Below are 27,622 nucleotides of genomic sequence, written 5' to 3'. Positions count from 1 at the left end.
ATGAACAATGCCATAAAACCCACTGAAATTATAGCTGCATTTGGCAGTAACCTACTGAGTAGGACTATCAGAAGGAAAGAGGCACATACACAACACACTAACAGTTATGCCCAAACACTGCATTTCCTGACAGTATGTTTTCTCATCACTGAGAGCACTTCTGCCATGTTAAAGTACTTCAGGAACATCTTACAGAAATATCAGCCACATCACATTGTTTTGTTCTTCTGATAATTAATTCCTCATACTCCTGGCCAGGGCAGGAGGAGATCTGTCTCTACTAGAATGCTAAATTAAAAAAGATCAGAGACTTCATTTGTACCAGCAGGTGTTCCGAATCACATTTATCTCCAAAAGTGTGGGAGATCTTTTGGGTTTTTTGCAAAGAGCTCTGAATCTGCAATCATCACAAACTGTATTTTATAAAGATCATTTATGCGCAAGTTTTATGCAAGGTATGTGAATAAACCCTTAACTACTCACACATTAACAGTGGTGCTAGAGTTAAGCCACAGAAGCTAAATACTTATAGGATTATGGTTTGACTACCCAAGTTCGCCACTGGAAATTGAAGGTACATTATCTTATTTATTTAGGAAGAAGTTTTTCCATTTCTGTGAGCTCCTGTTGTTCAAATGAGAAAACTTTAGTTTCTTCAACAGAAATAACAAGCCTACTTCTTGACAGGGAAGCCTGCAAGGTACTGCAAAAACAACAACCAACCAGTTTTTAACAGATGCAACAGCAAGGTTTGGCCTCCTGCTTCAGCCTCCTAAACAGTGCATAAGAATATGAAGTGAATTTCAAAAATAAGCCAAAGTCATCTGTTCTATTTGCCTTATTCAAGCTAAGTACAAAAGGAGAAACAGAAATCTAGAAAGTTACTTACTTCATTTGTGGAAAGCCTTATGGGATAATTATGTTAACATTAACAAAGGCTGTAAGTATAAATTTATATCCAGCCATCTTGCTAATCCTACCTAAAGTTGCTATGACATACACAAATATGTGCATGTAGAGATTCACAGCCCCGTTCAACCTGAGAAACATATTTTTAAAATTGTGACTCCTCCTGTAAGTCCAGCAGCAATCTGATGTCCTTTATTACCATGTTAAAGCTTTACCCAAATGCTACAAGTCCAGGATTCAATGCAAGCAATTTTAAGCAATGTACAGAAAGGCAGGATTTGTAGAGAAACTCCATAATATGTTTTCCCAGTAAATAGATTTTTATGCTAGAAATATTGCAGCTTCATGAAAACATTGCATTTCAGTGCATCAGGCAACCAATGTTCATTTTAAATATTAAATATAAACAGGCACATAGCAAGAGATTTAACCCTGCAAGCCCTCCAGTGGAGGATCCTTAGTTGAAAAGCAGTTCAATTAGGTAAACATGATCACAGGGAGCTACAGGTACAGGCCTTTCCAGTTGTACTGAATATGTGTTTAGAAAGCAGTTTTCCACTGTCCATTTGCCAAATAAATTTTTAAAAATTTAAATTGGGAAGCACATAAGAGATATTTATTTTCCCTTTCGAATATGCTGGGCTGATAAACAGAAAAGTACATCTTAGCACATGACAGATGACAGAGGCAGCTGTCAACTCTCAAATACTTTTTTCTTATTTGATTTACATTACTATTGAGGCTACATTCAGATAAAATTATAGGCTAAATTCTGCCTCAAAACCAAACACCTATCTCTTCTTTTAATCACTTAGCGAAACCCTCACTAGCAGAAAACGTTCACTCACCAACATGGATTATAATGTGTTTTCTGAAAAAGCGAATTGGGCTGAGATATTGTATTTTAAGAGGACACAATCAAAAAAACATAATACCCAAGATATCAGTCCTGATAACTTCCGGAAGCTAAAGCTGATATATTATTGCAGGCCAAAATTTTGGGGGTTTTCTTAAGTACACTGCTTTGTTAGTGTAGTTTCACTGCTGTAACATTTTATTTAAATAACATTTTTTATCAGGACAGATACATGAGACACAAGAATTAGATAGACAATGCAACACAAGAAACTAAGTCAAGTTTTGAATGACAATCTCACTGTACAAAAGCAAGATGTCAAATACTTGTGGATAAACCTGTATTACAACATAACATCCTGTTGTGCCTCCATTCTGTAGCATCTCTGAAGACATCATGCTCTTACAGAGAACTGGTTTTATGTTATCTAGAGACAGCGGATAATTATTCAATAAAAGTTTTATCTTCACAGTGGATTATATGATTTTGATGCTGGTTTATTTACATTTGGCATAGTTTTGGAGATACAAATAAAGGACTCAATTTTCAAAAGTTAATGTTTCTTTCGGGTAGCCTGATTTTAAGATATTCTGAGAAATGTGAGACTTGATTTTCAGTGGTATGTATGTTCAGCTCCAGGAAAACTGCTAAGAATTACAGATACTCAGCAACTATGAAATCAAAGCTTATGGTGTCTAAAACTGGTTTTAAGAACAGAAGCACCTAAAATGTCCCTTCACATTACTTTGGTTTATAGGCGTAATTAAATAACTTTTTTGTGTGCGCTCTTGTCTATATTCATACACTTATGCATCCCTGACACTGCTGCTTTTAAATCTGAGCAACTTTAGCCATAGCTACAGAACTCTTGGTGAGGTATAAAACTGAATTGCCCATATGTAAAGTTAAGCATGTCCATAAATAAGCATATAAATTGAACAAAACTGTGCCTGCAAAAATCAGGCACTGAATTTTCTTGCTTTTGTAAGAGTCCATTAATATATTAATAGAGGTTTTACGTATTTTATACACTCAGATATATACATATATTTTATCAGTAATGTGTGCTTGGATACAAGCATACATAAGCACACATGCAAACATATGTGTACACATACCACACACAGACACTCACGTTCCCTTATCTACACACATACAAGTTCTTTATTTTTAGAGAAAAATGCCACCATTTAATAAACACTGGATTTAGTTCCAGGTTCTTCCAGAGCTTTAGAATTATAGAAAAAGGTAACTTACATCTGTCATTGCATATGAAAAAAATATGTGGACTTTGCAACCAAATTAAAATAAAAAGAAAGACCACACACCCCCCTCATGCTACCAGTTTTCCAATTAGGAATCAAGACATTGGAATGAATCTGGCATAAAAGCAATAAGCAATGGCAGCTTTTTGTATGAGTATTTTTCACAATAAATGTGAATCTTTTCAAAGATAAATTAGTACCAATTTATGGTGAGCAAAAAGTTCTTTCCTAGATGGGTCACTGCTGAGCCCCTTTCTTCTTCTGCTCTAGCTCCTGCAAGCGTTCCTCCCGGCACTGAGCATGCTGCGTTCCCACTTTGTGGGCTGTCTCGGTGGCTGCAATGTCAATCTGTGCATATCGGGATGATCCACTCCCTGAAATACCAAATGAAATCCTGTAAAAGACTATAGCCCTCATATATTCCTGGGTAAAACTGACCTAGGATTAAACTACCAAGACAGTTCTTCTACAGATTTCCTAGATTATCTTGGTCTTGTCTTAACCAAGCTCTGTAACAGGAGTAAAATGATAATGACAACTAAAAAAAAAACCCTCAAATGCTTTGTTATCTACGTACTTTAGCTATCTGTTTTTCTTCAAATGAGTAAATGAACCACTTGTATTTCTGCCTCAGGTTTGAATCTCCACTACTACTCCTCCCAGTAGAAGATAAAATTGAACTCAGCTCTCCCACTTCTGGGAGGCTTCATCAGTAGGCTACTAGTAAGTAAATTAATAACATCTGTTATTTGAAAACAAAACACCATTGGTAGGGCAGATGGAAGGGATTCTTCTTGGTCTTAATTAGGCACTATGTGAACATTTACCTGATCAACCACTTCAGCCTCAAACAGAATGACAATTTAGTCCAATAATTGGCAATAAGGGACATAAAAGCTGCTCTATCTGTTCAGGAGCAGAACAGTTCTTTACGGGTGTGGACATACAACTGCAGAGGCTGGGAAAAATTTAGTATGAAAAAGTAAAATACTTATGGTCAATGAAGGCACCTTCAAAGTTATAAAAGTTGAGTTTGGGAGGGTAGTTGACATTTAGGAAAATTTTCAGTTTATGGAATTCAGCTTTTCATTATTAATGACTTGGTTCACTGTCTTCAAAATGAAGATAAAACATCACTTCTACATCTCAACAGGGTGTTATACAAAGAACTACATTAAAGTATGGGAGAAGCTTAGAATTACTTAACTATAGCGATATAAAAAATTTTAAAATATGGGGAAAGTGCTACCATTTCAAAATTCATAAACATGCTGAAATTAAAAGTATAAAAATTAAAATCTCAATAGCTGAAAACTATACATGGAAAACCCATTAATACCAAATGTGAAGTAAATGCCAGATGCTGATTAGGGGCTTTCTGTAAGGAGGAACACATCTCTGAATGACAATACATGGTAGCTATAATGCATATTTATGTGCTAATTGTTCTAGTTAAGTATTAGAAGTAAAATACCCAGATCTAGACAAAAGAATAAAAATATTTTTTGAAAATCAAATACTTGGGCTGGCTTCATCTCTGTAGCACCTTTCACATATCCTCATGGAGAGCAGATAAAAGAACACTGTGTTCTATCCTTAGGCATTTGCTGCATGGCTCCAGAGTCAGTATCTTTAGGAGCAAGCCCTGTACACCTACACCCACAGCCCTGTTCCTGAAGCCAAGCAGGAAAAATTAAGCAAGTGTAGTCCTAATATGTGCAATGAAAATCTTGAGAACACGAAGCAAATTACTGTCTGTCAAACACCACAGACACAGAAATGTTCACTTTAGAAGGAGTACATATACAATGTTCCTGTCAGAGGGATGCAACATTTTATAGAACTTCAATACTTCAAAATCTTTTCCAAAATAGTTGACAATCGTAAGAACTGCCTCACAAACCTACCAGCTTCAATTCTGTTAGCAAGAGCCTATGTGTAGATGAGAAACTAAGATTCCCAATACAGTCTGCATTAATGCTTCCTTTGCTGTTTAAATAATAGACTTCCTTACCTCTTATGCTCGTGCTAGGTTCTTGAAGTTCCAGTTCCATGTAATGAAGTTGTTTTTTGGAAGTAGGAGTGACAGGAATATTAACATAGGTGGCTGTCTCGCCATGCGGTCGATCTGATGCAGGGATATCAGCTGAATAACCTACTGCCCCTTCTAAAACAAGTAACATCTTATTATAGACACTGTTTGCAATGACCAATGATACATTTCATAAAAACTCAATGTTCTATCAAATATTCTGGAAGCAAACATTCAGCAGCAATAACTCAGCTTGCCAAACAGTACATTCCTCAGTTGTAGATGGGACATGGAAAAGACTAAGGATTCTACAGGAAAGATCCTGAGAGACTGATCAAGTCAGGATCTATGTACACACCACTGACCACAGGCAGTGATCTCACTGTGTTGTGACAGAAAGCAAATACTACGCAGAAATTTTCAAACAGAAACAATATATGCAACACTACCTCAGCAGCTTTCAGCTCTAACTCAGGTTAGTAAAGCCTTGTAAGAAGCAATCTGCTCTAGGAAGATGTGGACTATTATGTGATCCCCAAGAGAGCAACACAATTCATTAGAAGTTCAGAAAGTCTGTCCTGAAAGCAGGGACTGAAGACCGTTTCAAGCAAGAGGAAGGCAAGCTTGAAGAGACAATATTGTCAGCTTCCCTGTACTGAGTTGAAAAAGACAGGAATGATGCCAAGTGGGGACAGACCAAGTAATAAAAGGCTTCAGTTGCAGGAAAAAAAGTAGCAGATTAGACAGTAGGAAAACCTTTCTTATAATAAAGATCACAAGAACACTAGAGGAAATTCCACAGAGGCTGAAGAATTTCTGCATCTAGAATTTCTAAGAAAGAGATAGACTAACATCTACTAGGAAATAGTTTTCTATAAAGTGATTCTGACTTACAGACAACGTTTTTGTCTACTGGATAAATTCTCAAGACCTCTTCTAGCCCTACTTTCAATTATTCAAATCTTGTCAGAAGTGAAACTAAGAGAGAAGGCAGTAGGTTCCATTCACTGGCCAACCAGGCATTTCAGCCCTTAACCCCTTCCTGACATCAGGCACCTACATCTAGTTTTTCCATCCATGAATATCAAGGGAATTCCCAGAATTACCAGAGTTAAAGGAGACTCAAATACAAACCCGTATTCTCTGTCTGTTTAGGCAAGGCTTTGAGTTACATTCTCTGTCCTACTCAGCAGGCTAGAAATCACCTGCTTGACCAGTCCAGTTGAAGTTCTTACCCTTAAACACTTCCTGCTGTTAAGTCAATTTGGGACAAAGGAGTGCAGAGGAAACACAGTATCACTTTCAGGTTTTGCATTTTCCTGAAGTCCTTCCATTCAGCCCTTCCTTGTCCCTGCATAAACTCATATTGAAATTTTATTTGTCCAGATCACTGCTTTTCCTTTCTGATTCAGACACTGTTGAGATGTGAAGGGAGAGGCAGTAGGTGAACAAGGTTTTTTACAGCAGGGGAGAGAATGACTTCTTAAAACCAACCAACAGCAGCTGTGAATAATCATTAAGGGGAACTTTTTCTTCTTGGACTGTATTATGAGTACCCAAGATAGTTCATACAATACCAGGCAACAGTAAGAGTTGTCAGAGGCTAATGGATAATGGAACCTCTCCAGGTTTAAGCTATCTAAATCATTCAAATTAAATCAAAGTTTGATTGGAAAGTTGACCAATTTTCTGACAGATTTCCATAAAGAAAACATAGGAACATCCACGAAATAACCAGACACTTTTCTGATGGTCAGACTTCAAGTTGTTGTCCCAAAGCCAGGTGTTAGAAACAAAATTAAAACAAAAAAAAAGAGAAACAGAGAAGTTTCTATATCTTCATCAAACATCATTCTCAAAAATTATTCTCAATTATTCTTTATAAAGTATTCCAAAGATTTTGGCCTAACAGTGTCAAAAGGGATTCAGCAGAATCATAGCACTGAAAACCTGCATCCCAAATAGTTAAAGTTGTAAGCAAATGACAATATTAAGGACTGATACAGAGTCATGAGCAGTCATAAAGGCAAAGATAATTTTTTGTCTTTCTATACACTGTTAAAGTGACGTAGCAGGAGTTTAAGTGAGGTGTCCTCAAAGCTAGCTAGCATGAAAACTAGTAAACTTCTCTATAGACCTAAATAGTTGAAAGGTTTTAGGAAGCTGAATGTCATACCTGATGCAGACAAGGCAAGAGATTTTCCTAAAAACTGAAAAAACACACAAGGAGAATAATGTATTAATTGGTAAGGCTTTGTCCAAGAAAATCAAAAGAAACACACAGAACAAAGAAACCCCTGGCAACAGTCAAATATTCTTCTCAAAGGAAAAAAACAATAACAAAGTTGGGCAAACTGGAATGGAAGGAAAGGAAAAGTTTTCTGTTGTTTAGTCAGTGCTGTTTTAATAGAAACTGTGTTTTCTTTGTAAACATAGAAATACTTGGCTTTTCATTTTTTCTTCAAATAAAAAAACTCAACTCATTAGACACTAAAAACTGGCTTATATTTGTTTGAAGAGAAATGTTTATTTGAAAAGCACGAGACAGTCAAAAGCTCCTACTAAGAAAACAAGGCACACACATTGAGCCTTGGAGAAAGACAGTGCTTTCAGCAGTCCATTTGGGGTGAACAGAGGTAAAAGATACAAGAGGGGTCAGAGGACCAGCATTTGAGATCATTATGGAAAGAGGATTTGAGAGTAAAACAGACCAAAATGTGCGGTTGCGAAATTCTGAAAAAGTCACGATTGCTTGAAAAGAAAGGGGGAACAGGTAGGAAGAAAAAAATATAGTTAAACAAGTAAAAGAGTAAAAGAAAATGCAGTGGCACTGAAATGAGGTATAAAAGAAAGGAAAAGACAGAATAATTGAGGAGGGAAGCATAACTGAGGAGGGAAGAAAATTATATTTGAAACTTGTGTTCTAGCCTTTCTTTGAGAGAGTGTTAGTTATTCAAATTTTCTACCCTATGTAGGCACCATTCTCATAAACATGCAATAAATAATGCAGAAAGAAAACCAACACCATAAAGAGAGCCCCAAGATGTGTGTGTGTGTGAGCATGTATGTAAAGTTGACATGTCAAAGGGCACCACCTCAAAAAAAAACATGTAGAAGAGAAAAAAAAAAAAAAAAAAAAAAAAAAAAGGAAATGGTAAAAGAAACAGATGATGTTAGTGTCTTCTCATGCAACTGGCTCCAAAGATTCCAAAGATCTTTACTCACCAGGTTCCTCAGGGCTAGTAGGAGTTCCAGGTTCTGCAGGAAGTGTTAGCATCTCATAAGCACCTTTAGGACCTAGAATACAGGAACACTGTCAATGGTTTTGGATTTAGGAATTTGTACAATGAAAACAAAGCATATGGTTTTCTGGTTTTGACTTGTAACCTTCTAGCTGGAATAATCACACTGAATAATCTCAGAAAGTATAAACAGTGATTAGTGTTGACTTCTCTGTAATGGTGATGCTAGCATTTTCTAATGAGTGTAACATCATGGAAATAAACGTTAGGACATTTTTACAAGTATTCACACTGAAGGGCATTGAAGTCAACTGTATGTTTTGCTGTACATCCATGTGGGAGCAAAGATGTGTTGAATGCATGAATCAGGGAGAACTGTGTGGGTGATCCTGGGAGCATCTGGAAGACTCTTGTTAAAATTCCACCTCCAGCATGATGGATAACTTCTTGATTTCTAACAAAGCTCTGAAGAAAATGTTTAAACTGGCCCTTCCAAAGATAGCTTTGCTTTCCAAGTGCAAATCATCATCTCTGCAAGAAGCCACGCTGCACAGCATCACCAGTGCTTCCAGAGCACTAAACTGAAAAAAGACACCCAGGTTCTCTCACAATCTTAGTCTCCATCCTAGTTCAAACAAGGCAAGCTAAAACGCTATGTCCACAGAATGAACATATTGGGATTAATTCTGAATGACAAACACTCATCATTTTATCTGATGGTGTTGTTTCTTTCTCTGTTACCACAAAGAATTATCTTTAAATGTGGTAGGGTTTTTTCCCCACCATGTCATTGCTAGGGTACAGGATTTCTCATGGCCTGAGGTGGTTTTTTTTGGTGGGTGCCCTTTGTTAAAGTGCTGGCAGCAAATTACTGCTGTGAATAAGATTACTGCCTATGCTCTGACACTTATCTCATCTGTCACTGCCTCTTCTAAACTTATCCCATCTGTCAATGCCTTTCTAACTAAAACCCTGCAATGCAAAAAACCCAAAGAAATGTGTCTTACAATAGAGAATCAAGTAATGTATTACCTTTAACTTTTTATGAACTTTAAAACAATTTAAGTTTAATTTAATTTAAATTTACATGCACACACACCTCGGAACCACTTACACTTACCAGCTTGTAGACTGTGCCCTCTATGTACTTTTAACGACCCAGAAGCTGCCATGATAGAAGTACCACCTGCTTTCAAAGACAGATATTCACATTAAATCTAAATATTTGTTGCTATTATTAGATATCTGCTGTGCATGAGCATTTTTAGTAGATGATTCCAAAACATCAAGAAAAATTTCAATAAGAATTACAAGTCATTCTTCACTTAAGTAATATTCCTCTTTTTTTGCTAAATTCTGTATCCTGAAATTGTAGCACTATAATCTAATTTTGTTGGGTTTTTTCTTCAGAAAGGATTCCTTCTCTAAAACTTCAGGATACTGGCCTCCCTGTTTGGGGTGAGTACTACCTTACTCACAGAGATAGTTGTCTTCAACTGAAAAGTCAAACGGCAATGAAAACTGAGTGGGGAGTTGCCTTTGCAATCCGTAACATAGCTTTGGCAACCACAGAGTTTAAAGTATTCATTAAAATCTCATCAGACTGGATCCAAAACCTATTAAAATTAATGGGACAAACTGTACACTTCACACTTCAGTAGTCTACCATCCATTTTTAGACATGCATGAACTGGGGGGGGTGAAGGGTAGTTGAAGGATCTAGCTTCCATGGGGTTTGAATCCAGGTCATAGCTGGTTCCTGTGAAATACCGTTCCAAGTGTTACAGCCAGGAAAGCTTTACCGAGGGCATGTCAGATGGCACAGTCAGTCTCCTTTCCCCAGCCCTCTTCAGAGCAGCAGGAAGCTGTCCCAGGTACAGTATTAGATACGGATGTTCGAGGAAACAAGAGCTGGCAACTCAGAAACCTACAGAGTGGTACGCATGTAGTGTGCTTTGTCTACATAGACACATCCCCTCTTTATTTAACCAGCAAATTAATCAGCATCATACCTACCTGTTTGGTTAGCATTATCCCTATCCAGCCACGAATGTCTTGTCTCTACTGTTGTCACTGTGGGCACCTTAATCAAGATGAGTGGCACTTACTGCCTCACATGAATATTTTTGAGAGAGCTTCTTGTGCAAGTAAATGGTACTTAAAAGAAATAAGGTAGGAGGCTGTGCTTATGAGTAACCCTGCCATTGGTGACAGAGCAGCTGTGCCATGTGCTGCTGGGTGTTAGGGATCAGGTATAAAATTAACACTCTCTTCTAAACTGATGAATAGTCTCTGAACAGGTGAGACACTTCTATGAAAGTTGTTTTTAAAATAGCATCCAAAAAATTACCATAATTCTTATGCAACGTGAAGAAATTCTACAAGATAAATAAGCTATCTCAAATATCTAAGAAAACTGCATGACCTAGGAACCTAAAGAAAATGGAATTTTCTTAATTTTTTCCCCTGTATAAAGTATATATTCATACTGTTTTTTTTCCAAATCTAATAATTTCCAAGCTTATAAAATTATTCCTACACTTTTATAAATAAATCTAAATAAAACCCACAGATTATTTCCCTTAATGAGGACAATGTATTAAAAAAATAATAAACACCTATTTCAGAAGTGTGCAACTGAACCAGCACCTTTAGTTTTGTAGTTTTTGTGTACACAAAAGCATATATAGGGTAATCCAAGGCTACAAAATCAATTTTCAGACATACCATACCAAGAAACTAATTTTGTATTTTAACAAATGAGACCAGATTGTAGAACCTTTACATACCCTGGTGAGGACTTAACCACTAAAAATGTTGTCTGAAATTTTGTTTTTAACAAGACTGATGATAAAAATAAATGCAAAAATAGGACAGCCCTGGACTAGCTGATTTATTTATATTTCACTTCAACTGATTTTCCTTTTCCTCATCTCAGAGCATCCTGTCTCTGCATTATTAAACCTATCAGAACGCACTTTATGCCGCTGAAAGCCTTACCTTACTTTGAAGAAAGACTACAGCTTTATGCTAATTGCAGCTTCATCATAAAAGTAGTGTGGGGTTGGGTTTTTTTCTCCCTCAAAAACAATGCAATTCAGCAGAAGGGAAACATGGATTTTTAAGCAACATTTCTAGGATTTGTGGAAAGCACACAGGACAGGAAAGGAGATTTAAAACTATAAGATATTCCAATCCATTTATGGTCAAGTTGAAGTTTTGCCATTGGAGTTCATTTAAAAGAACTATGTTAATTCTTCAGGATTTGACCTGTTGCATTTTCTTCACTTTCAAATCTGGCAACTAACAAATATTTACATAGTCAAATCTCTCATGGAATTTTATTGAAGCTTTGAACTGCATCATATAAACACACATCAACAGAGACTGACCTAGATATTTTCTTCCTTCTTATTTACAGTTACCATATAAACTGGTTTGTTTCTCATTTATGAATCCTAGGATAACACTTGTAGGAATGGAAAAAGCAAGTTAGCAAGATAAATTTCTGAACATATAAAGCATCCAGCAGAAGACAGATGCTCCCTTCCATCATTCTTTTCATCTTACAAGGAACTGTTAAGAATAGTTTTTTCAGTTTCCCCTGTCATCCAGCTCTGTGTGGCTGAATTGCTCAAGTCTTTGTTAAAACTGAGTAGCTCATCCAGAGTTATTTCTTTTCTACTTTCCTCAATGTGTAACAGGAAGAAGATACTAAAATGTGACAAAAATAAAAAATAGAATATTTTGCATTCCTACATATGATTAGACTCAAATGTCTGATGTAGCTCAGTGAAGACAACCACTGTTTGAAACATTTTTCTAACCTCACAGTCATTTCTTTATGCCCAATCTTCAAAAATAAGCAGTTTACAGCACATGTGCTACAAAAAAGAGACATGAAAAAAAAAATGAACAAATGAGATGGAAGCTTGAATACATGCTATAAACTGAGTCCAGCTAGTTTACATTTTCAAATCCTGTCACCTATCATTACATGGCCAGTGAGCAGACACATGTAACGCTGCACTGCATTTACAAAGTGATCACTTCTTACTGCCCAGCGATCACTTCTACTTTGCCTTTGGTCACAAACTCTGCAGGTCTGAGCTATTAGATTTGCTGACAGAGTCAGGACAGAAAAAAACACTATGCTCTGCAGTTAATTCTTGCTTCTTGTTGAATTAAAGCTACCTTTATTATGAAGTACTTTGATCCACTCAGCCAAGCAATATTTCCCTCTCCTCCTTTGAAAACAGATACCTTAGTTAAAAGAGCATCCAAAGTCTAGAGCTACCGATTGACAGGAGAAATACTGCAAGTACACCAGGAGATTTTTTCATGTAAATGTAATAAAAGACTTCCTGGTGCTGTATAATTGCCCTTTAAAACTTCCCTAAATTTGTTACTCTTCAATTTTCAAAGTGACTTCATATATTTTCTGCTATACAAATGGTACTATCTGCAATACATAAAAGCTGACAGGGATGCTTAAAAATGCTTACTCGCTCTACAGATTTCATTGTATTTGGAAATGCCTCCTGTCTCTCTAACAGGCAATTTCAGAAGTAGTAGAATCACTCAAAATTAGAAATGCATTCAAGCACACTGACTTTTCAAAAATTGCTCTACAAAGATAACTGTTTAGCATGTCCAAAAGAATCACAGAGGATCTAACTACTTCTAGCTATTATTCATCTTTCCATGCTGTAGGGCCACTCCAGCCCAGCCTCCCATCCTTAAAAATGCAAAAGTGTTAAGCTAGAAACATTACCATTTTCCTGTACCAGGAAATTCAGTGTCTGATTTTTGAAAAATCTAAATTCAAAGATGCTTTACATTCATTTACTCCAAAAATCTTGATGAATCTGAGGCTCAGGATCTACACTGGCCAAGAATGAAGGTCACATAATGTGTTTCCTTAATAGAAAAAAAAAAAGAAAAAACCTGAAATAATCACTACGTTTGCAAAAGAGGTTCCTCACCTTTGTGTTCTAGGAGGTCACAATATGTCATTTCCCGAAATTTCAGTGTCAAAGAAGGTATGGGAAAGCAAATCAGGAATACAGAAAAGACAGGACTAGAGGCTCACGGTGGCATGGACTTACAACCTTCTGTCACCCCCAAGATAGGCAACAGGATCCTTCTGGATCTACTCAGCCCCGATATGAAGCAGCAGCACTTGGATCATTCACTAGCATGTTTTCACCACAGGGAGGTTTGTTTTTTTCCCTGCTCTCAGGCCCCTAGTAATTCAGATAGTCACTAAGTCCAAGGTTTAGCTTGTAAATGCAATACATATTTTAATCAGTTTACTTTTTCTGAGCTATTTTTCTTCCCCTACAGAATTATTTTGAGTGCATTTATAAAATAAAACACAATCAAGAAAGAGCATGCCATATTATGGCAGGGTTTTCTTAATCTTAATTCTTGTTACAATAACGCTCTTCTCTTACAGTGTTTAGTCTTGTGAAGTATGAGAGATTTATGGTGGGCACTGTTCAGCACACGTTCTTTACTGGGTCAATAAAAGGATCATAGTATACCTAATCTTCCTACATCCGAAGACATGATAACACATTTCCTGAAAAAAAATTGTGAATTATAATTATTTTCAATGTAAGCAACAACAACCAACACAGTATGGCCCAGATTCTTCTCTCTCACTGCTCTCAATTAGTTCCTTGAAAGCTTACTCCTAAGCTTGGAACAGAAGTACTAGGCTGTATAGGTTCACAATAACAATTTTAAAAATACATGAAAGAAAGTCTATTTTTCCATCATAAAAACTAAGCTGTCAGACAGCTGAGTTCATTTCAGCACCCATCAACTGTTATATACTTAATTTTATTCTTTCTTTTCATCTCCTTACCTTGACTCCATACCTACCTAAGAACAATTTAATAGAGCTACAATGTTCATAATCAGCATTCAGCTAATATTTCAGCTGAATTCCAATCCACAGCATTGTTTTATGTTTATTCCTTAATTCATCCTCTCAGAACATTTCCCATCAAGCATTGCCTAGGTTTGGCATTACAAGCACAGAGGTTGTCAGATAGCAGGAGTGTCTGTTGCAATGGTGATAAATTTGCTCCTGTGGAATATGGAAAAAATGGAACTGCGCAGACAAAAAAAAAACTAGAAGATAATTTAAGAGTTACAAAACTTAACAATATTAAAGCACACTGCTTCCGTGGGAGGATATTTGTTAACCTATTTTCCCATTCAACTATTGATTTTTGTAATGCCAGAACCTGCAGCACAGAAATACAGGGAGATCAGACATCCCAGACTCAGAAGTTTGAGTGTTGAAATGCCCAAAGTTGGGCCTGGCTCTGGCTCCTGGGAATGCCTAGGCAATCAGCTTTCCTGTAGCTAATGGGAAGAGATAAAAGTTTTTGAAATATGGTGCATAAAGCCTGCATGAAATGCCTTCTACAGGGCTTGCAGAGGGTCCCTAAGCACTTCTACAAACCCATTCTAGCTCTCAGCTTAGCTTCTCTAAATACCAGTCTTGGGATTCAGACCACTCAGTTCACTTGGAAGTGTTGGCAACTAAGAACAGAAATAGTGGTATCTGGTATTCCCCACCCCATTGTCCCCCAAAAATCAACCTCATGGTTTAACTATCATTCAGAAAACAGGACAGCTGTGACAGAGTTCTACTCAACTGAGAAAATCCAGATGGTTGAAGGAGAGCATGAAGACATTACAAGTAAGAGTTAGAGGTTTCTAAGCTGTTGCAATGAACTAGAAAGGAGCAACAGATTTAAATAAGGGGCCTAAATCACAGTGAGAAAGACCACAACTGTTAGGAACCTGTTAGGAAATAGGTTCTAAATGTAAGAACAGCAAAGGACTTCGAATGATTTAAGGTGGATTAAGGATTCTCACTGCAGAACATGCTAAACCAACACCTGTCAGACACACTCACAGAAGTACATCCCAACCTCAGGGAAGAGGCTTCAGCTAGACAACCTTTTCAGCCCTGTTTTTCCTACAGAACTTTGTTTTATAGTACCAGAAAGACAATCAAGATAATGATGAGCTCTTCAGCTCACCATTCTGAGAAGTTATGTGCTGTCCTTTGGTTCCACCTCTCAACACTGAATGTGCATCTCATTTATGATCCTTTAATTCAAAGCACCTAAGCAGCTCCTGAGGAAAGGACCTACATACCTAGCTGCAAAACTGCATCCATGAGAACTGCATTCATGAGAAACTCTGTATAGGACCCATTAGAACTTCTTAGACCAAATGTACCAAACCTGGGTGCCCCCAGAATCCAGCAGTCTCAGAAATACAGAAATCTGCATCATATTTTTGAACCTCTATCCTGTCACGGTATTTAAAGGTCCATAATAAAGGCAGTCTATTATACTTAAGACCAGGCATTCCCACATCATACAACTCCAAAAAATCCCTTACCTTGATCTGTAGTACAAAGCTATGATAACAATGGAAATGCTTTCCTCCTACAAATACAAGCAGTCTAATAGTCTCTCTAATCAATCTTTATGAAGTTATTTATAACAAAGGCAAATTATTTAAACCAGAATTAAATGATTCACCCCAACATGGTTTTTCTCATCTAGTAATACAATACAGAATTGTTGCGGCATTTATGAACACTTTAGCTTGCCATTAGAATTAGACACATTTCTCTGAAGTTGCTGAGTCGATTGCTCAGCATACATAGTTAACAGTAGAAAGAGAGTATCATCACCAACATTCACTATCAACAAACTAAACAATATTTAAACAATTGATCCTGACTCTTTAACTCCATTTCTTGATACAGAACTGAGGCATTCAAGAGCAAACATACTGTACAGAACATGTGGTCACCTGTAGCACTGGAAGAAGTGGGTTTGCATTCATACAGTATGTTTGAATTAAAATACAGTACAGTTCTTTCTGTGATAAAGAAGAAATGTCTTTGACTAAGTGGACTGCTACACTAGCAAATATAACTGTATATTGGGTCATTTTACAATCATTGATGCTAGTAGAGGTATCTTGCCATGTACATGTGCAAGACAGGCTTTGAAAGTAGTTGCCTCAAATTACTTTGTCCTTATGTTATCATCAACAATGGATTAAAATATCATAATAGAGAAACATAGAAAAGTTCTAATGTTGTTCCTTTATTCCCAGCACCCAGGAACCTTCAGTTAATGGCTTGGATTAAAGATGGTGGAAGAAAAACAGGTTACAGTATTATTTTGAAAGCTTTGCAATGCCAAGTTCAATTATACTTGAAATGTTCACATATATAAAATAAAATATTTGTGGATAATAAATATGTGACAAGACAGAGAAAGCACGGATTTCTTTCGTATTTTGAAAAATAGTGTAATATTGAAGAATAAAGGTATATAATGAGATCATTTAAGAGATGAAACCCCACAAAGATAGCTAAAAACTTCAGTCATTGATATAATATTTGCCTAAAATATTTATACTTATTCCAATAAGTATTCAGATTTTTTCTTAAACAATATTTTCCCAGTGTACCAGACATGAAAACCCACCCACTCAAGTTTCTTCGGTCTTGTATCTTCCTTTTCTGTTGATCTAAAAATCTGTCCTGTATTTCTACATTTCCAGTTTGCTTAATGATAGGTTATATCAAAACAGCTAACTCCTTCATCTGCATGAATAGTCTGAGATTAAGTTTTTGTCAGATACTGTTTGCATCCACAATTAATTTGTCATGGAAATTTATTCAGAAATAATGCTGTGCCCACCACATGAAGCTATAGACCCAAGTTCCCCTGTATTTTCACACACTTAGTCATACGTGCTCTGGTTTCCTTGGGTCGATTAGAGGACTAGAAACCTGAGTACCAGAAGGAAAGATAAAATTAGAGTTAATGATCCAATTTGTGCTTCTACTTATACCTCTATAAATCAAGAGTAATTCCACTGACTCTAGTGGAATAACTAGGAACAAGATCTGCTAAATGCTTCTAGATTTTCTCCTGCTAAAACAGACAAAGGAATAGAGTTACTTCTAACCTTCTCCAGAAACACCTCCTGATCCTAGGTATCTTGCTGGATTTGTTCACACAAGTATCAATCAGCTATATTTCTTTATGTATTTGCCAAAGTTTTTAAAAGTAATAAAGAAACTCAAGCACAAAGAGCTGTTCTGTCTATCAGAAGCAGGCAACCTGAGAAATTTAATGGATCTGCTGAATTATCAGGTAAACAATTTAAGGAATACAAAAACATTTAAGATACTAAACAACTTATTTGCAGAGATGTCTCCAAGGAATAAGATGGAGACAGTAAACAAAACCAAATGCTTACAAAATGTTATCTCTGAAGTAAAATGATGACACAAAAGGTGCCAGACCAGTTTGGCTACATTAGACAGAGGACTCCAGATGACCAACGCATTCTACTCATGGGCAGATTTACAATGCAAAGGTAGTCAGTGTGTTACCTTTGCCTAAATAGTATTTCCAGGCCAGATACTCAGTCTCCTCCCTTTTCTAATTTTGTTGGTCAATCAGTAATTGCTCTGACATGACAGAAGCATTTCTATGTTGCCTCTGGTAAGGATTCATTCCTGTGGTTCTGTGTTATTTAAAAAACTGGGTATACACATGGAACATATAAATCGTTTCCCCTTGGTGTCAATATAGCCTCAGAGGAACACTCTGTTGACATTCAATTATATAAGTAGAAAAAGCACTAAAAATCTTCATATAGAAACTGACAACTTCAAACCTCTTTAGATTACAAAAGGGAAAATCAAATATATTAATCTTTGCAACCAAATATACTACAGATTACAATGTATTTCATAATTTTCAGTCATGTATTGCAGCAGCAAAACCAACCACAAACAGGATACTTCACAATAGAGTCTTTAGTTCTGCTTCCATAAATCTTCTCTTTCTCTCATCACAATTTGAGACAAACATTATTCTTTAACACAGCAAATAACTAAATGGCGCCTACCTGGTATAGCTGGTAAGACTCCAGACTGTAATATTGCTGTTCCCTAAAGAAAACAGAAAATTTTAGATTGAAAAATCTTTACAAGAAACAAGAGCTTTACAAAATATAGGAAGAATGGCAGAGAAATCACCTCACCATCATAAAAGCTTAACAAGTGGTTTTAAAATCCAGAACTTGAAGGTGTTCAAAACATGTATAACCCGCAAAACCCTCGTCTACCTTAGCAAAAGTTAACTAACGGCTTTGGATGCTTTGCAGGCACAGTGAACCTTAGCACTATTGAATCAGTCCTGAATTAAACAGCAAAAATGAAGAAAATTCAATATTCAGAGGAAGATGATATCAAGTCAGAGTAACAGCATTAACAGATGCAAATTAAAGCCATGCCTATATTCACTTAAAATGGTAGGTGCTGCAAGCAGACTGAAGTCTGGTGTGCTTCTGACACAGCTCTGTAAAACCAACACAGAGCTTAAATTGACTTCAGACTGCCTACAAATCCCACCTGTGACATCAGGGTCTTTCCAGAAAAGCTTTTTGCCAGCTCAGATGTTTCACACTGTTCATACCATGGTGGTACAATGGCAGCTGGGGCACATCAAAGCAGTCAGGCATAGAGTACCAGTGCCCGCCTGTTCACTCTTAAGGGTAAGTGTGTTCCAAAAGACGCTTGCAGGCCAGGTCTCTCCCCAGCTATACTATGTCAGTCAAAGCTGATCTGGATGGCACTCTAGCACTTCCATCTCTGGATAAAATCAAGGCTGCTCTTGCATGGCAACGTCAAGGTAGGCTGTGAAGTCAGTCTGGTCTGTGCTACTGACCACCACTCTGCCAGAGCAATCTCTTTTATTCCTGTGATCTTGGTGAGAAGAATTCATCATCATCATCATGATCATTCTTTTCTATAAATGTGTCTTCTGGACTTCAAAGTGGAAAAACATTATATACCTATTGGAGCTGAGCAATAACAATGCTCAATTCCAAAGCAATAGAATTCCATATTACACTAACATCTGACAGTAATTTTCTTCACCTGAATACACAGACCCGTGACCTGTGATAGCTCTGTTTCTTATGCTTTCTTACAAAGTGGTGGATTTTCAGATGCACTTAGGAATTTACATATACATTACATATATATTCCCCCTACAAAGGCACTGTGTTGACTTCCCAAAATTTCTCAATAGAATATGTAATAGGTTATTATTAACCATATAGAAGTTCAAGTCATACTAATTCCTGCACAACATTTTCTTAAGGCAAACATATTAAGATGCAAAGCTCATTAGATGTCACCATCACAAAAAACTGTCAGAGCCAGCAACTAGATCCAATTTCAGTTAAAGTAGAAAGGCTTTCTTTGGTTTTGATGCATCTTGCAATGAACCAGAAAAATATTAGAAAAGATTACCCTGATTCTGTTTTAGCCAGTAAAATATACATTAAAAGTGCTTACTTGGATCAACTGGGGAGAAGCAAGTTGGTTTTTTTAAATACAGTTTTGAAATCTGCAACACAGAACAACTTTCAACAGTGTAATAACACACAACATACAAGATGTTTCTGCCCGATCCTGTTACAAACATGAAATCTACAGCTTCAGTATTTACTTGAGCTTTTATGGTAGCTTTATACTTTAATATATGAGACACTGAATTTGAGCAACTATTTAGAGTAGAAGTAGAAGGGAGGAGGAGGAAATCAGAAACATGGCCAAGATTTCATTTCTAAAAGAGAAAAAACATCCCACAGTATTTCAGAAAAAGAACATAGCATTTTATTAATTTAACCATAGTGGATGTTTCTATATTCTATTTGTTTCTATAGTTACCATGTGCCACCACAGAAGTTGCTGCTTTCATTTGGGGAATATGCAGAAGTATCTGCACAGATAAAGGACAGAAGACTTTTGAGTCCATTACAAGCAGAATTCTGTATATTTAGGTAACAATATTTTTCCATTATAATAGAATTACCATTAATTGTTTTCACTATTATTTATAGGAGACTTGAAAAATAGTTTTACCTGCCTCCAGCACTTATTAGGAGTTTGCTAATACAAAATACCAAAACATAATTTCCCTGGCTTTGGTTATGTCTGTGGATGTAAAGCAGATTATGTTGCATCTGAAGCTAGTTTACTTAATGGAATAGAAAATGGCAAACTGAAGTGTTGAAAAGCATAAAAATCAAATCTTGCTAGTAAGAAAAGATCTCACAATTTTCTGGTAACTTTTTGCTTTAAAAAAAAAAAAAGTGTTGGGGGGGCGGAGTAACTTGTGGGGTATGGAAGGGAACCGTATGTTACTTAGTTCATAAAGTCAATCAAAAATTGTTTTGGGAGGTGAAAAAAAATTATTTTCCTCACCTTTGCCTCTAGATTCATTAATCTGCAAAGCCTCGCTGTCATTCAGGTCATGAGATAATGCATGAAACTAGATAGCAAGCTGGAAAAGCATTTTTAACTCTCTCTCCATAAATGCACTATACATCAGAATATCCTGCATTATGGCCAAAAAATGATAGAAATAAAGGATAGAAAGAAGAAAACCTGAACGGAGATTGAAAGCTCTTTGAAGAAAGACCAGCATTTTGGTTCTTTGTTTATACATAATCTCCCTGAGGGAAATCCTCTTTCATCCTTACAGATGTTACAATCAACAGTAATGCAAAGAAACAAAGAATACACTGAATATTTTTATAATGATTGGTTTTCTTCTCACCTTATAGCAAAGCTGTCATTTACAAAAGCATACGTTCCTACTTGCTAAACAGCTTTGCTCTCCCTGTAAATGCAAGTTATAACTAGTTGATTTACTTGCAAATTAAGTTTTGCTGGTTTTCCCTCCTCTCAGAGTTGCATGAGCTTAGCACTTCTGCAAGAATGAGGATTAAAAAGTCAGCAATGCCAAACTGTTAAAAAAATTTAAGTTGCAGAAACTTTTTTTTTGTTGATGTGCTGCTTAATGCAAGTTAAAATCAGTCGGCGGGGCTTTCTGACCTCTGAAAGTGAGTGGGAATTCAAACCATCATTGCCTTTTGTTCTACACATCATATATGACATGAAAATAACTGAAAATTAAAGAGAGATCATTTTGTTAACATAGGTACAGTTTGTTCAACAATGGAGTCTTATTTCATGCCTGGTACTCCTAGTCACTCTTACAAAATAAAATCTGAACATTTTTTCATAAAATTGAACAAATTAGGTAAGATGACAAAATTGATAAAGGCTAGACAGATAATATCAAATAAATATACTTTCAGAGTCATTATTAGAAGACTAGATTATACTTGACAAATGCAAAAAGGCAAGCATAAGTTAGATGTGTGAAATTACATCAGATGTGGGACGCTGACAAAATACCACTGAAATTATAGGGAATAGATGAAAGACACAAATTACTAAAAGAATCAGATGTGACACTAAGTTAATAGCAAAAACAAAACTAGTCTTTTGTTATCAAGTGATTTTTCCAGTCTATAAGATTGTTGTCTTCATTTTAATTTCAATATATCATATTCTATTCTTTCTGCAACTCTGAGGCCTCCTGCTGCAATCCTCTCTGTAAGGCAGAGACTTCACTAACTTACAGTGGTTACCACTAAGGCAACTCAGTAGAAGCAACAGTACCAGAGACTTAAAAGCTATCTTTTTTTAATTCTACAAAAGTCAGGCAAAACATACTTCTGTCTGTAGGAAAACTTTTAAACTTATTATAATGTAGAAATGTAAATGCATGGTTTTCAAATGTAAAGTATAATACATATGTCAACCTACCATATGATTACACCAAAGAAGAAAAGGGGTAATGGACCTCACCCGAATAATACACTCTTGTTATGCCTGCTAGGATATTCAGATAATAACTAGCAAAGTGAGTATCTAAATACTGCATATCTCATAATATTACTTGTAAACATAAGTTAAACATCTTTCTAATGCAGATTATTTTTTCTGTGACACAAGAGCCGAGTGCTGAAGTACGTGACGCGTGGTTGTTAACTCAAACAACCTCACCACTACAACACCCACAGCTAACAGATATGTACCACTTGTATATCACACATCATGAGCTACATGTCCAGGGCTATTTTAACTCTGGTAGTGATCTGGCTCCTGTCAGATGACATTCATTTTTGATGTTCTGCTTCCAAATATGTTGCAGAGGGTTCAATGATAGATGTTAGCAGAACCCACTAGTTTGATATGCTGGATCATTATTCACAGATTAGCTCTGTTGCCCTAAACAGCCAAACGGAACCTAAGCCTTGGCATTTATTTCTGTATGCAAGTAACCAGCATAATACATAATAATTTTTACAATTAAAATGTGGGGGTTTTCCCTCTATGTATATTTCTCTCCTTTTTTTTCTTTAAAAGTTTCACTTTATTTCATTCAAAGTTTCATTCACTTTAAATTTCATTAAATATATGATTTTCCAGATCAGTTCTCATTTAAAAAAATTACCAGACACAAATACTGTCCCATATAAAAAGCAGTATGCCTACCTTTCTATATATACTCAAATCACTTTTCATGGACTACATACCAAAACTTGCTCTGATACTGCTAGCAGGAGTTTTAGTCTTTGGACACAAGATCAGGCCCAAGTCCAGATCTTCCAAGCTCCACAGTGAAGAGCAAAAATACTGTACTGTACAACTTCCTATTCTTTGAGGAAGTTTTGCCAGATTCATAGTGACAAAAGGCATCACCATGGTGTAAAAGGAGCCAGGAGCTTGCGAGTCACATGGACAGAACAGAAAAAAGGAAAATATTGTCTTGAGACTAATCCCTCCCATTACTGGCTCTAAGGATAGGAACTGATAGATAGCTCCATATAAACCATGTATTTTCAAGGAAGTAAAACACTTTTGTGTCATATTTTTCCTCCTAAAAAGAAGTAAACTATACTTCCAAGAAAAAGCAGATCAGCTTCTGTAGATTGTAATGCTGAGCTCGGCTCCATCATCACTGCCAAAAGGAATGAAATGCCATTTGCCTGATAACTGTCAACATTTCAGACACACCTCCTCAGTCACAGCTTATGTAATTCCCTTTGTGTATCTTTAGAAAGAAAGCTTTTCTTTCAGCTCATCTAAGTTTGGCAGCTTTTTATAGCTCCATTATTCTGAACCTAGTAAGGGTTGGGAGTTCGCAGTACAGGAAAGACATGGACCTGCTGGAGTAGGTCCAGAGGAGGCCACAAAAAATGATCAGAGGGATGGAACACCTCTCTGATGAGGAAAGGCTGACAGAGGTGGGGTTGTTCAGCCTGGTGAAGAAAAGGCTCCAGGGAGACCTTACTGTAGCTTTTCAATACTTAAGGGGGGCTTATAAGAAAGGTGGGGACACACTTTTTAGGAGGGCCTGTAGTAATAGGACAAGGGGTGTTAAACTAAAAGAGGGTATATTCAGACTAGACACAAGGAAGAAATTTTTTACAATGAGGGTGGTGAAATGCTGGAACAGGTTGTCCAGAGAGGTGGTAGATGCCCCACTCCTGCAAACATTCAAAACCAGCTTGGACGGGGCTCTGAGCAACCTGATCTAGTTGAAGATGCCCCTGTTCATTGCAGGAGCTATGGAGTAGATGACCTTTAAAGGTTCCTTCCAACCCAAACTATTCTATGATTTTTAGGTGTCATTTGCTTTAGTCTAAACACATGTATGAAGCTTTGCTCCAATCTGAGTCCTCACACTGAAAGATTTCTCAACATAGCTGAAAGGCTCTCAGATTCTTCTTGCTATGAAAGAGGAATTCATACCCAACAGTAATAGAAGCAACTATTTGCACTGTGAGATTTTTATTCAGCACATACAAAAATGCACTCATAAACAGAGAGGATGTGTTGCAACATTGCTCAGCTGCTTAATTTTCACAGATAATATGATCTAGATTTTTTTTTTTTCTCCTCTCCCTTCTTTTATAGTAAAGCTATTGTGCAGCATCAAGGCCATGCAAAACGTCCAGTTTTTCAAGAGAAAACCATCAAAATCATGATTCAAAATACAGAGGATGGTCTCTGAAAAAACAGAAATTGTGAAGCAGACTTCTCTAACAATGAACAAACTCTCATGTCTGCTGTATATAGCTGGTGGCCCTTCATCACAATCCCTCTGACTGCTTCACATAGTTTGCATGTAGAAGGAGGCAGCAAATTACAGTTACATTAGTTTAACACATTAGTATCTTGAACTGCCAGCAACTTCATAAAGGAGAAAAGGACTCAATGAGAAATTCTGAATGAAGATTTTGAAATCAGCATCACAAAAAAACAGAAAAGTGTCAATTACTTTTAGAAAACGGGGGGGGGGAATAATTCTTGAACATGTCCAAAGTTCTGTAAAGCTCAGATATTTCAGAAAAAAGAAACCAATCTCTAATAAAACTGACAGTTAAGGTACTTTCCTCATGAGGATTAAAGATTATGATTTATTCTTAGAGAAAATCACCAGAAAAGTTTAAAGCTGGAATGCTTTGGCTACTACACACACTAAAAAAAAAAAAAAAAAAAAAGTTTCCAGGAGAGGTCAATAAATACAAACACGTGGAGTAACCTTTAAAGGTCATCTTCTTTTATGGGCTGTTTCACAATGTCCAGCACTTCATCAGGTTCTGAACAAAAGAAACAAAATTATTAAACTCTACTATCCTTTGTAACAACTCCAAATGAAACAGAAACTCCTGTCCGTGGCATGTTTCAGGTTCAGGGCTCCAATTTCAGCCACAAACTTCTGATTACTCAGCTTCATCTGTCACAAGCCAACTGTTGGCTTACAGAAAGATTGCTGAAGTCAGTTCAGAAACATCTCAGTTTGCACAGCCAAGCCCAAACATCAGCTATTTTCTGAAGCATGAAGCCGGTGATTTCAGTGGCACTGGCAAGCTGTGCTCTGTGACACATTAAAATACGCCTCCTGAAACCTGTGGGATAATCACAGCTCAACTCATCTACAAGTTACAGGTGTTGTTTAAACAACAATATATGAGAAAAAATGAAAAGTATTGTTTAGTTCAAGTCCAGATTTGTGTACTCATCTTTAATCTCTCAGGTTTTTACAGAAGAATTCTTCAGATGTGAGTTTGATAGGCTTCTGTTGAGAGGAGCCTTCTGCTTCTTGCTGTGGGCTTCCCAGCCGCCTGCACCCATGAGACATTTGTCATTCAATACAGAATATGACCACTGGCATCAGAATACGACCATTAACTCTGAAAATGATATGCATGCTCTGAAACTGTCCACTCAAGTGAGAGAACGAAAAGCTGGGCTGAGTTCTCTGCCACAGCTACCACAAAAGCCAGTACCTGAACCCAGCTGCCCAGCCTCCACCCTCAGATAAAAGCCATCTCCATCTGCCAGCTAGCAGCAACAGCCCTGAAATTCAGATGACAGGAGTCTCGGCTGCAATGCTGATGGGTCAAATTTAAAGCTCTGCTACTGATAATATATAGGCATGGGGAAGCTGACACAGCAACCAGGAACATGATTTGTTCTTGTCTTTTGCTTTTCAAAAACAGACCTAGAATTACCACATACCAAAGAGTCACACGAGGAGTGTGCTGAACAACTGGACTGCAATACAATTACATGGTCACATATAATTTGTTCCACAGGACATTTGCCTCATTCACTGCACAAAAGGGACACATGTATGAGTAAAATCAAGATGGCATGAGCAACTGTAAATCTGTCAGTTCCTTAACAGTGAGTGGCTTAACTTTTCAACCTAAATAACATCCTTTTAACATCACATACATATCGCATTATGTACAAAAGTATTCAGACAAAATTCTAGAGGAAACAGCTACGCTATACCATCCAATGCATATAAAATACCTGGTATAAACACATCAGTGACGTTTGTGGCTGTTTCCAGGCACCACTACAAGTCAAGGTTTCATACTTGCTAGACAAAAAACAAAGTCAAGAGCACATACAGCTGGCCCAAAGCAATAACCCTCACTCAGGTAGACAGCAGATTCTGAAGGCACACAACACCGACCCATCATAAACTGTCCTAACACCAATATCAGCTAGACAGCTTGTGGTTACAGAGAAATGCCCCAAACCACAACTTAAGAAACATAAATAAAACAAAGACACTCTTCCACCTCCCTCAAACACAGATTTTGGTTTTGTCTTCCAATTTAAAAATTGTTAAAAAAACTGATTTCGTAAGGTTTGAGTTTCTCAAGAGTCTTCAAAAAATTGGTATGATGGTTCCAGATCAAACAAGATTACTAAATACTTCTGTGAATTTGAGCGTCTGTCCTACTTAACCACAGGTAAAAATCAGAAGCACTGGTTTCAGTGAAAGTAGAAGCAGTTTGCCATTTCATGGAGGTTTTGTAAGGACAGATATAGTGACAAGCTGCAGAGAGACACTGCAGTAGCAAACTCTCTAGGTAGATCTGTATAAGCAACTCAGATGAAAAGGTGGACATTAATGATTACAAATACTGCTGAACAGATGATCTCACCTAAAGCTTTCTGACAGACCTCACAGCACAAAGCCACTGGAGCATGATCAGAATGCATTTCACTCCCAGTTCATGATACAGAAGAACTTTCATAAAAGGAACCAGGACTAGGCTGAGGAATTCAGTCAGCCAGAAGAAATGGCTGAGCCAGCCATAGCAAATTGCCTCTGAGACCAATTTTAATTCAATGTATTTGATAAACATGGCCAGAATTGGTGCAGGAGTTAGAAGGCAGGAACTAGAAACAATTCTTCATGAAAAATAAAAGCACCATATGCAAATGTCATAGGATATATTCATCAAACTTGACAACTGGGGCACAGCATCTCCTGATTTCAATGCTCAGAACCCTGAATAAATACACCTGTGAATTGATGCCAGATACATAATAAAATGTATTAATATCGGCCTTCAACCGCCTCATCTTTCAGCAGCTCTATCTTATAACAACCATTCTGCTGTTTAGACATGAAAGACTCCTTACAGAACTGCCAGTAAAAAAACCCAGCAAATACACTCAGCTCAGAAGTTATAGTTTCTTTTTCTCCAATTGTGAGGTCTAAGATCCAAGGCAGATACCCCTGATATAATCTAAAATTCAGCATATCATATATTCTTAGGGCCAAAATAAAGACAGCCAATTCCTCCAGGTAACAATAATCAGCTACACTGTTCGCTCCAACTCCTCAGTTGAGCTGTCATGATTTACAGTAGCAGAAGATCTGTTCTGGAGTTTTATGAAAAGGAACAATTTTTAATTTCAGCATAAGACAGTCACCAGATTTTTCTGATTCAAGATAATGCTGTCAACTTTTTAGAGATGTTTTCACAGCAACATTACATTCCCTTTACT

General features: G+C 36.9%; 1 protein-coding gene across 1 annotated transcript in view; it reads right to left on the bottom strand.

The window, feature by feature from the left end:
- Nucleotides 1-722: 722 nt before the first annotated feature.
- The window catches only part of DOK7 (docking protein 7), a 71,008-nt gene continuing 44,108 nt past the window's right edge, over nucleotides 723-27,622 (bottom strand). Inside the window, exons 7-12 of the mRNA XM_026847181.1 lie at nucleotides 18,280-18,322; nucleotides 9,425-9,493; nucleotides 8,288-8,359; nucleotides 7,239-7,265; nucleotides 5,045-5,197; nucleotides 723-3,404 (exon numbers count right to left, since the gene is read on the bottom strand). Coding sequence (XP_026702982.1) covers nucleotides 3,268-3,404; nucleotides 5,045-5,197; nucleotides 7,239-7,265; nucleotides 8,288-8,359; nucleotides 9,425-9,493; nucleotides 18,280-18,322 — 501 coding nt within the window. The 3' untranslated portion in view covers nucleotides 723-3,267. The remainder of the gene's footprint in view (nucleotides 3,405-5,044; nucleotides 5,198-7,238; nucleotides 7,266-8,287; nucleotides 8,360-9,424; nucleotides 9,494-18,279; nucleotides 18,323-27,622) is intronic.

Source organism: Athene cunicularia (assembly GCF_003259725.1).
Source record: "Athene cunicularia isolate RWA chromosome 4 unlocalized genomic scaffold, athCun1 chr4_part1, whole genome shotgun sequence".
In the NCBI taxonomy this organism is placed as follows: Eukaryota; Metazoa; Chordata; class Aves; order Strigiformes; family Strigidae; genus Athene; species Athene cunicularia.
The sequence above is the reverse complement of the archived record's forward strand: the minus strand, read 5'-3'. Positions and strand labels throughout refer to the sequence as shown.